The following is an 11,116-nucleotide window of genomic DNA, read 5'->3' as shown; positions in this document are numbered from 1 at the left end:
GGCTATTACCTAAGGCTCTGCCCCATCCAACTTACTGGTGTGCTTTTCTACAATAGGCCATGCTATTAAGACAGGAAGTCAAAGCAGTTCTGCCTAATACACAGAAACAAACGCAGGGAGGCTCCCAAAATGAGGAGACAAAGAAATATGGCCCAAATAAAAGAACAGAACAAAATCCAGAAAAAGAACTAAACAAAATGAAGATAAGCAACCTATCAGATGTAGAGTTCAAAGCACTGGTTATTAGGATGCTCAAGGAACTATTGGGTACTTCAAGAACATAAAGAAGACCCAGGCAAAAATGAAGATTACACTAAGTGAAATAAAGAAAAATTTACAGGGAATCAACAGTGGAGTGGATGAAGCTGAGAATCAAATCAATGATTTGGGACATAAGGAAGAAGAAAAGATTCAATCAGAACAGCAGGAAGAAAAAAAATCCAAAAAAGCAAGGATAGGCTAAAGAGCCTCTGGGACAACTTCGAAAGTAACAACATTTGAATCATAGGGGTGCCAGAAGCAGAAGAGGAAGAGCAAGAAACTGAAAACTTATTTGAAAAAGTAATAAAAGAAAACTTCCCTAATATTGATGGGGGACTCAAATGTTGGAAAATTTTAGTTTCAGGTAATAGCTAATAAGCTTAGTAGTCAGTGTATGTAAAAAGCTATTGTTTCAGGAACTAGAGGTATGACCCACCTTGACTCCAGGAGACCATAAGCAGTTCCACCTTCATGCCTCAGGAGGACTGCAAGGTATCTGAGCCATCGTGCTCCAGGGTGAGATGACCACTGCCCAGGACACAAAGACCACCGCTCAGGGCACAAGGACCAACACCCAGGACACAGATGAAAGAATGCTGCAGCTTTTATCCAATTAACCTTTTCCCTGAATTCCAAACCCCTTACCTACACTTTTCTTCTTATAAAAAGGGCCCGTTTACAATGAAATTTAAGATAGTCTGTTAGGGTAAAAAGCTGCTGTCTTCTCAGATCGCCATCCATCTGAATAAAGCGCCCATAAAGATTCAATCCCTGTCTCTGCTTATTGGGTCTGGTAGATGACAGGCAGCACAGACACCAGCTTTTCCAGTTTCAATTTGGTGAAGGAAATAGACATACAAGTCCAGGAAGCACCGAGTCCAAAAAAGGATGGACACAAAGAGGACCACACCAAGATACACCATAATTAAAAGTCAAAGGTTAAAGATAAAGAAAGAGTCTTAAAAGCAGCAAGAGAAAAGCAGAGAGTTACCTGAAAAAGGAGTTCCCATAAGACTGCCAGCTGACTTCTCAAAAGCAACTTTGTAGGCAAGAAGGGACTAATAAGAAGTAATCAAAGTGATGAAAAGGAAGGACCTACAACCTAGATTACTCTATCCAGCAAAGCTGTCATTTAGAATGGAAGGGCAGCTAAAGTGCTTCCCGGACAAGGTAAAGCTAAAGGAGTTCATCAGCATCAAGTCATTCATTATTACATGAAATGTTAAAGGGACTTCGTTAAGAAAAAGAAGATCCAAAGTATGAACCTAAAAATGGCAACAGATTCACAACTGTCAACAACTGAATCTAAAAAACAAACAAACCCAAAACCAAACCAAAACAAAACAAAAAACTAAGCAAACAAGCAGAACAGGAACAGAACCATAGATATGGAGATCATATGGAGTGTTATCAGCTGGGAGGGAAAAGGGGTAGAATAGGGGAAAGGGTGCAGGAATTAAGAAATACAAATTGGTATGTACAGAATAGGCAGGGGGATATTAAGAACAGTATAGGAAATGGAGAAGCCAAAGAACTTATATGCATGACCCATGGACATGAACTAAGGGAGGATTGCTGGAGGGAAGGGGGGTCCTGGGTGGAGGGGGGCTAAGGGGGAAAATTGGGACAACTGTAATAGCATAATCAATAATATATATATATTAAAAAAAAGATGTTGTGTAACCACAGGTGATAAAAGTCTCCTACAGTCTTCACTTCCTAAATCCAACTATGCTTGTTTTCACTGCTGAGCCTTGGCTTGTGACCCCCTGGGCTGAATGCCTTTTCTCCTGTCTATCCAAACCTGCCCTCCTTAAAAGTTTGAGCTCACATCTCTTCGTGAAGCCTTTCGATATGATTCCACTTTTTCATTGCTTTTTTGATCCTCCATGCTCTCACAGCCCCTGCAGCATAGCACTTAGTTTCACACAGTCTTATGTTGTTCGGTTTGTCTAGATTGCGAGCTCTTTGTAAAACATTCTTTCTATCACGTGGTGACTGAGAGAGTCTCTGCTCAGTAAATACTCCCCATTTTGTTCACCGATGTCTCTTTGTTGGGCTGCAAGCTGAGGCCTGCTCCCTCCCTTCACCCCAAGTTGTGGAGTCAATATGATTTCTAGCTACCTAACCCCAAGCTGCGCTCACATTCTTTGTGGGCATCCCTGTATAATTTGCAAATGAAATAATCATTTTATTGGATGGATTCTTTTGACAGGTATGAAAGTTGAAACTCCCTGTGTAACTTGCAAACAAAAACAGTTAAAATGACAGTGAACACTGATTGAACACTTACAGTGTGCTAGATATTATCCAGGCATGACAATGACTCTATGAGAGAGGTACCATGAATAACTTAATTTGATAGATGAGGAAAACTGAGGACATGTAGTGACAAAGTTGAGATTTAAAAACTGGGTCTATGTACACCCCAAACTAATATAATGTATGTCAATTATACCTCAATTAAAAAGCAAATTAATGTAAAAAACAGGATCTGTTCTGCTCAAAAGTACATACTCTTAAATATTAAGAGAAAAATATAGCTTAATTTTTGTGATATGTTTATTCAAACACTTGACAGAGATTTCATTCATCCAGCCTATATTCCTGTGGGATCCAGAGGACAGAGAAGGTGGATCATCTTCAATGGTTAATGATGCTGATGGGACAGAAAATTTAAACAGCTTTGGTCATGGTTAGTCATGGGGAGGGGCTGGGCCAGCTCTGGGTTTTGTTCATTCTTTAAACTCTGGTTCCTCTGAGGGACCAAAGATGAGGAGGCTGTCTGTGTGTGGCCACCCTCTGGGCCCTGGGCTAATTTCACATGCCATTAAGCCTTGGGCAGCAGTTGTGGAAGATCAGAGCTGTAAGTCAGACATGCTAGAGAGGGAACCCCAGTACTGAGCAGGGGACAGATTATGTGACCTCAGGTACCCAGTGAACTTCAAGTTGGTTCTGTGATTGAATGATTCTTGATACTGTAATTCTACCACATTTCTCCCACTGGGGAGGAGGTGACACTCATTTTCTTAAATCTGAACACCAAATTTGAGAGGTCGGGATTACTTATTTTAGGATGATCTCAATTAGCTTGGGCTATCAGATATAATGGGATTTGAACTAGCTTTTGACCAGTTTTATTTGGTTGTAGTCCAATAAAGGTGCAATTCATTCACTAGTTCATCAATTAATTGATTGATTCATTCAACCAACCCTTATGAGCATCTATTATTGGCAAAGCACGGTGCTAAGAACAAAGGGATCCAGTATATTAACAAGACCATAAGCCCCAGGAAAGTTTATGGCTTTATTCTGGGAAGAGGCTAGCATGTCATATAGCCTGGGGGTAACAAATCTGGGGAGAGAAGGACAAGGTGGGAGAACCAGAACATGGAAGAACACTTTACTTCCTCTGCACTTGGGCCATCTCCAGCCCTTCCTGGTGAGCGTTGCAGAATCCCCTGTTCTTTCCTCCTTTCTGCCCATCCTGAGGAGGCTCCTATTAAGGCCACACAGGCCACACCCTTGGCAGGGTCTAAAGTGCAGCAGACAGAATGAAAAAAGACCTGTCCTGGAGAGATAAGAGGCTGCTGATGGCAGGTGCCAGAGCTTTATAGGAAGGCTTTCCTCTTGTACAAGCCAAGCCCAGCCTCTAAGCCTCAGAGAAACACCAGGCTGGCAGATTCTCAGGCTTTTAAAGTCAGAAACCTACGGTAGTGCTGCCAGCTCTGCCAGGTCTGGCCTCCTGAGGCTGGAGGGCGGGTCTGGAGAGTGAGGCCACAGACCTTCCAGGAGCATGGTCCTTCCATCAGAGAATGGTCGGTCCCACAGGGACCTCGTGTATCTTATTCACGACTGAGTCTCCAGTTCCTGGTGCGAGTTAGGCCATCTGTAAAATTTGTTGAAGTGGTGGTAGGATTGATGTTTGAATTTCCAGTTCCCTGGGACTTGTACTGAAACCACAGAAGTGCTAAAAATGGGGGGAGCAAGAATGGAGGCCTTAGAGATATCCTAAGATGTGGAATACCATACAGTTTCTCTGGGAAGTTTTCAAAACAAATGAACAACAAACACATAAACATTTTGTTTGTTGTATTTTGCTAATGTCTCATCAAAGCACATAGGTATCACCTGCCTCTTTTCTTAAAAGGCAATGATAAACTCAAATGCCACTGCCTCCTGAACTGTAGCTGGGAATAGAGGCAGAACCAGAAGGCAGATTTGTGATGGTTTTGGGCTTTGTTTCCAGGAAGGGAGGAAGAGAGGTCACCACTTCATCCCCAAAGCCAACACAGAGCTGGGCACACAGTGGGCTTTCAAAGACCATGTGCTGATGGTGGAGTGAAATGTATTACCCATTCTACTGAGATATTTTCCTTGAGTCCTTGGCTGGACTTCAATATCTACCACGCAGAGAAGCAGAACCTCCCCAACCTCCCTTCCACATCATCCTTTCCAGAGCTGAGCCCAGCGCTGGTAGGGCCAAAGGCACCTGACGCGGCTGAGCGTGACTTCTGCGTCCTGTCAGACAAAGCTAGGAGGTGGCCGGGCACAAGCATAGGCAACGCCAGGCACCACCCCGTCCGTGCTGGGTAAGCCTGCCACCTTAGCACTTTCACCATTTCAGATTATTTTCAAGGAGTGTTTAGCAGCCTGGAACAAATTTATTGCCCTGGAGGCAAACCCAACCCATGAGCCCAGAAACCTCCTAGATATTTATAAAGGGATTTAGTCTGCAGAGGTCATCAGTTTCCTTTCCTCTTCCTCTGACTCTAGGTTTCCCTGCTTCACTCTTGCACTCTTCCTTCACCAAGCTCTCTCACCATGAACAGACAAGTCTGCAAGAAATCCTTCAGTGGTGGGAGCCAGGGCTTCTCTGGTCACTCTGCCGTGGTCTCCGGCAGCAGCAGGATGAGTGGTGTGGCTCGCTCTGGGGGAACTGGCGAAGGAGCCTGTGGACTCTGGAGCAGGGCAGGTGGCTTTGGCAGTCGCAGCCTGTACAACCTGGGTGGCAACAAGAGCATCTCCATCAGCGTGGCTGGTGGTTCCTGCACTGGTGGCTTTGGGGGAGGGTGTTGCAGCTGTGGCAGTGGCTTTGGGGGTGGCTATGGAGGTGGCTTTGGTGGTTGCTTTGGAGGGGCTGGTGGCTTTGGTGGAGCTGGTGGTTTTGGTGGAGCTGGTGGCTTTGGAGGAGCTGGTGGCTTTGGTGAGCCCAGTGGATTTGGCCCTGGTGGCTTCCCTGGGGGAATCCAGGAAGTGACTGTCAACCAGAGTCATCTGCAGCCCCTCAATGTGGAGATCGATCCCCAGATTGGACAAATCAAGGCCCAGGAGCGAGAGCAGATCAAGACACTCAATAACAAGTTTGCCTTCTTTATTGACAAGGTGATGGAGTGCTGACTGGGACCCCATTTCTAGGCTGGGAACTTCGAGTTTGACATTTAGACATAGTGTTTAGGATCAATTCTGGATGGGCCAGGCTGGAGTGGGCGGGGGTTAGGCAGCATTCTAGGGTCTGTGAAGATGTTCAGGGTTAATAAGCTTATCCACATGATCATGTGAGTGGGAAAGGCAGTGGTCCTCTATTTGGACCCAGACATGCCCAAGTCCTGCTTGTCTGACTTTTTGCTCAAGTCTCCTGCCTGTTGTCATAGCTAGACCTGGATTGGCAGAGCCGGCAGTGCATGGCAAGTGCCAGGACCACTGGCAGGGAAGGGTCTCACACAGAACTGGGGGGCTTTTCAAACATAAGCTGCCCATTGGGGCTTTCCAGGGGGCCTGTTCCCTACATGCCTTTGTACCAGGCAAAGGAGGGGGATGCTCGAGAGAAGGGATTAAAAGGGGCTTACATGGAACCTTGGCCCCAAGGGCTGCAGAGAAGTGCAACCTCATCTGCGCCCCTAACCAACCTTGTCAGAAAGAGAGGGGTGGTCGGTGACTTCCAGACTAGGATAGTTCACACTGGCTCTCTCTCTCCTGTTGTGATGATTATGGCCTTTCAATCAGTGTCAGTTCCCAGGGACTCACAGTCTTTGAAGGACTGGAGTGTCAGTGGAGCCTTAGATGGCAACAACACTGCACAGTTTAAGGTTTAAGTACACTTTTGAAGAGTGTACTGTGTTTTTGGAAGTTATAATAGAGTCATTAAATCCTCGGGAACACTGAGGGGTCATCTTTACTTCTGTGTCCAGGCAGAGGCTCCTTTCAGTTTCCCTGGCCATCTCTCCCCCTTTTGCATCTTCCCAAACCATGCTACCCCCTTAGTAGCCTGACAGATGGGACTGTCTGACCATATCTTCACCAGCTACAGTGAAAGCCTATCTTCACATCCTTTCTAGGCCTTTTTGCTGGGGTATTGGGAGACAGACACCTGTCCTACCAGAGCCAAAGCCCCTCTCCTCTGATCCCCTGCTGCAAGTGTTGCCTGATGTTGTCTTCCTTCATGCACTGCAGGTGCGGTTCTTGGAGCAACAGAACAAGGTCCTGGAGACCAAGTGGAACCTGCTCCAACAGCAGGGCACCAATTCCTTCTCAGGCACCAACAACCTTGAGCTCTTTTTTGAGAACTGTGTCAACTCCCAGTGAAGCTACCTGGACAACATCCTGGGAGAGAGAGGCCACCTGGACTCAGAGCTGAGGAACATGCAGGACCCGGTGGAGGACTTCAAGAAGAAGTGAGTGACAGAGGCAGGAGTGGGCAGATGCCATGGGCCACCCTGTCTCAGAGTCCCAGCCCTTAGTGTAGTCCTCCTGCCTGCTGGGCTGTGGTGTCATTTAGCCTATTTTACTCTCCTTATCTTCATAGAGGAGATAACCTGGTTCATTAGATCTCCCCTCACCTTCCTTTTTCAAGGATAGTCCTTTATAAATAAAACAGTGGCAAGCAGGATGAGTGTAGAGTTGAGGAAGCAGTTCCTTCAAAGCCAAGTTGGGGAAGATTCTGGTTCTAGGATCTGAAGGACGCTGGGACAACTCATGCTGTGTTGATCAACTATCCTGGTTTGCTCAGGACAAGGGATGTTTAGTGTTAAAACTGAGACAGTCCGCCTGGACAAAGTGGAATTATTGGCCCTCCTAATAGGGAGATAGTAAAAAGGATGTGTTCATCTAAGTGGGTTGGGAGAGGGACAGAGGGCTGGAAGAGATGAACTTTTAGAGTTTCAGAGCATAGTGGTATTTATGACTTCCTCAAACCCAACCTCAGCTATTTCTTTTTAACTCTTACAGATACGAGGATGAAATCAATAGGCGTACAGCTGCTGAGAATGAATTTGTGACCCTGAAGAAGGTAAGGGCTGTGTGTGAGGTTCCTGAGGCTTTCTGGCACACATTTCTGGCTGGGTTGGAGGGAATCTCCTTGCTCCACTGCCAAGTTCAGGCAGCTGGAGCAAAAACAGAAGTCAGGTGCAGCTTAGCCTGGAAAGATCCCTCAATAAGTCCATTCGTTTTTAGTTTTTGAGTGAGGTTGAACTCAAACCACCCCAATGAAATGTGAATTACTTCTTCATGAGGAAACCAGCCTGGGACAAGGACTGATCAGTCACCAGCCCCGGTCCTCCTGACTCTTTTTTGCTGCAGTCATGGTATGTTGTTTGGTCCTTGGGAGAATAAAGCCTTTATGCTTCTTTCTTTCTCAGGATGTGGATGCTGCCTACATGAATAAGGTGGAACTTCAGGCCAAGGTGGACGCCTTAATGGATGAGATCAACTTCCTGACGACGTTCTATGATATGGTGAAGATGTTTCCTATTGAGAGGGAGGGTGAGATGTTTTCTGATTTGAAGCTGGGGAATCTAGCATTAGGACCTGGAAAGACTGAACCTAGAGAGATAAGGCCTCTTGCTGGGGTTTCACAGGATGAGCTGCAGGCATGGGGTTCTCTGAGGGGCTGAGGAACATGATGGGGCTGATGCACACTTATTGCTGAGCCAGTGAATGGGGCTACTGATCAAGCATCTCTTTGGGCCTCTGTGTGCTTGTTGTAGAGGTCCCAAGAGTGAACATATCCCTCTGTGTTGGCAGGAGCTGTCTCAGATGCAGAGCCACATCAGTGACACATCCGTGATCCTGTCCATGGACAACAACTGCTGCCTATACCTGGACAGCATCATCGCTGAGGTCAAGGCTCAGTATGAGGACATGGCTCAGAGGAGCAAGGCTGAGGCTGAGGCCCTGTACCAGACCAAGGTGGGAACTAGGTGCCTCTAAGAGGATCCCCTAAGGATCTCAGGGAGTCGGAGGCCTGTGGTGCTGATAGTGATGAGTCCCTAGAGGGATAGACCCCTCTTGGTTCTGCTCTCTGAAGACATCCTTCTAATGGTTGGTTTTTCAGTTGTAGGAAGCCCTGTCCCTGGAGGGAGGTGGTTCCACTGTCCCCTCCCATGACACACGGGACTGACTCTAGCTTGCTCAGGGACTGCAGGGTGGAGGAATCTTCAACCATAAGAACCCAGATGTTCTTTTCCCTGCTGTCTCAGAGGCTTCCCTATTGAAACATAACTCAATATTATTGTAACAAATGCTCACTAAGCACCTCAGGGTTGGGTGGGTGTAGTTAGGGATAGAGAAACAAGTCAGGCAAAGCTGCATGCACATCTCTTCTTCCTTTCTGTTCTCCAGTTGGGAGAGCTGCAGACCATGGCTGGCAGACATGGGGATGACCTGAAGAGCACCAAGAGCGAGATCATGGAGCTCAACAGGATGGTCCAGAGGTTGCGGGTCAAGACTGAGAGTATCAAGAAGCAGGTGGGATGGTAATGAATGCTGGTGCCTGGGCTGACAGGTGAGGGGTGAGGGCTAGGGTCTCAGGATTCACAGTCTGAAATGGACTTCTGGGGTCATCTTAGGCAGCACTGGCTTCCAGGGAGTTCAAAAACCAAGCCAGTCTAGATGGCTGGTAATCCAAAAAAAGAGATATCACCATGGATGAAGATGAGAGCGAAGTGCTAGGGAAGAGATGATGCTGCCTGACTTTCTGAAGCTTGTTCTAGGTTAATGTTTTCTAAAATTCAGAGAGCCTGAGACCCTCCTACTGGGCTCATCCCTTCTCCTTCCTCTTTCTCCCCCAGAATGCCAGCCTTCAGGCAGCGATCGCAGAAGCTGAGCAGTGTGGGGTGATGGCCCTCAAGGATGCCAATGCCAAACTCCAAGACCCACAGGCTGCCCTACAGAAGGCCAGGGATGGTCTGGCCCGGCTCCTGAAGGACTACCAGGTGCTGATGAATGTCAAGCTGGCCCTGGATGTGGAGATTGTCACCTACCATGAGCTGCTGGAGGGTGAGGAGTGTAGGTGGGTCTCCAATTTCAACTCCTGGTCTCCAAGTCGCATGCTGAGGGCTAGATAAGTGACCAAGTATATGGGAATGGAGACCTGCTGTGTAGAGAGAGGGCCCCCCACCTTCCACAGGCCTTTCAGAGAAGCACTTGTCTTATTAGCCCATTCTCTCCATAATTAGTCAAAGCATGTGTATAACCAGTGTGTACGGGGTCTGTTTGTTGTAGCCCATAGAAAGGTAAAAAAAGGGAGACTGATCTGCCAGCCTTCGGAATTCAGTTCTGGTTGTTATTCATGACCTTCGTTTATGGACTTTTTGGAAATTTTCTTTGTGATGGAGCTTTCTCATACAGGATGTCTGGAGTGTGCCAGAATGTGGTCAGCATGTAACCATGACAATGAGAACTGATTCTAAAATAGCTGTAGTAATACAGGGCATTAACAACTGATTTAAAAAATATTTCTATAAAAGTTGAAGGTGGTAGAAGGGGCAGCAGATAGGATTTTGTTATTTTTCTGGGTTTAGGACACTATTAATAGGGAATATTCAATAAGGAGCCTGTTAATGGGAGGATAAATTCTGATTAAGCTCTAAGGGTTTCATCAAGAGTTGACCATATGTAGAAGAACCACTGGGCAATTCATGTTGTCTAAACATTATGGGGCTGATTACCTTCTGACATTAAAATGTGTCACGATGATCACTGGGTGCCAAGCTGCCCTGATGATGGCCTCTCAGTCATCCTGGGTCTAGTGGATCATTAATTATATTGAATAATACAGTGTCCTGGGTACTGGGTGCTGATCCCTGATCCCTGTACTGTCCTCTTCCCTGTAGCCATGGTTAGCAGCAGCAACATGACCTCAGCCTCGGCAGGTGGTTACAGAGGTCGTGGCTTCGGTGTGACCGGGGAAGCAGGCGGTGGATTTGGCGGAGGCAGCAGCTTCCAAGGAGGCAGCAGCTTGAGCTCTGACTCCAGGGCTGGCTGTGGGGCCAGTAGCGGAGGCTTCAGCTCAGGCAGCAACTGTGGCGGCAGCATCAAGTTCTCCCAGTCCTCCCAGCGCTGCTCCAAATAAATAACGTGGAAGGACACCATTGCCACCCCAGCGCCTCCAGTCCCCATCTGCTCCTCCCCTCTGACAGACATCAGCAACACTCCCAGTGCCGCTCCACACCCTGCCTTGCCCCACGTCGGGCTGCTCTTTGGGGCTAGAAGACCCCAAGCCTCTTGCTCCTCCATCAAGATCCCTGGTCAAGCATAGCCACGAGACTCTCAGGCTCTCTCTGGCCCCAGCCTGTGCTTGTGATTGCCCAGGGGTGGCCACAGCCACCACCTTCTGTCACCTTTGTGTTCCCCTCCTGGGTGGAATGGCCACCACAGTTCTGAAGTGTATGATGCACAGGCCCCTCTACCCATTCGTTCTCTCACCAGTAAAGTGCATTGTGTTTCACATCAGGCCCCTGAGTCCTCTTTGGATGCCTTTTTACTGGACTGACTTCTCTCATCCTCTCCCAGGGTGGGCTGCGTGCGCTCAGAACAGCTGGAGTATGGTTCCTCTAAACCAAGGCAGTCAGTCCCT

General features: G+C 47.4%; 1 protein-coding gene across 1 annotated transcript; it reads left to right on the top strand.

Annotated features, from left to right (window-relative positions):
- The first annotated feature begins 5,085 nt into the window (after positions 1-5,085).
- On the top strand, positions 5,086-10,612 carry LOC150011815 (keratin, type II cytoskeletal 3-like). Its single transcript, XM_090273223.1, is given in 10 exon segments — positions 5,086-5,646; positions 6,715-6,935; positions 7,489-7,549; positions 7,899-7,994; positions 8,284-8,448; positions 8,881-9,006; positions 9,330-9,550; positions 9,889-9,921; positions 9,956-9,957; positions 10,374-10,612. Coding segments are annotated over 10 exon segments (1,725 nt in total).
- Positions 10,613-11,116: the final 504 nt, after the last annotated feature.

This window comes from Furipterus horrens, unplaced genomic scaffold, assembly GCF_987537825.1.
Source record: "Furipterus horrens unplaced genomic scaffold, mFurHor1.1.pri manual_scaffold_4, whole genome shotgun sequence".
Classification (NCBI taxonomy): domain Eukaryota; kingdom Metazoa; phylum Chordata; class Mammalia; order Chiroptera; family Furipteridae; genus Furipterus; species Furipterus horrens.
Note: the sequence above shows the minus strand (reverse complement) of the source record. Positions and strands in the feature narration are given on the sequence as shown.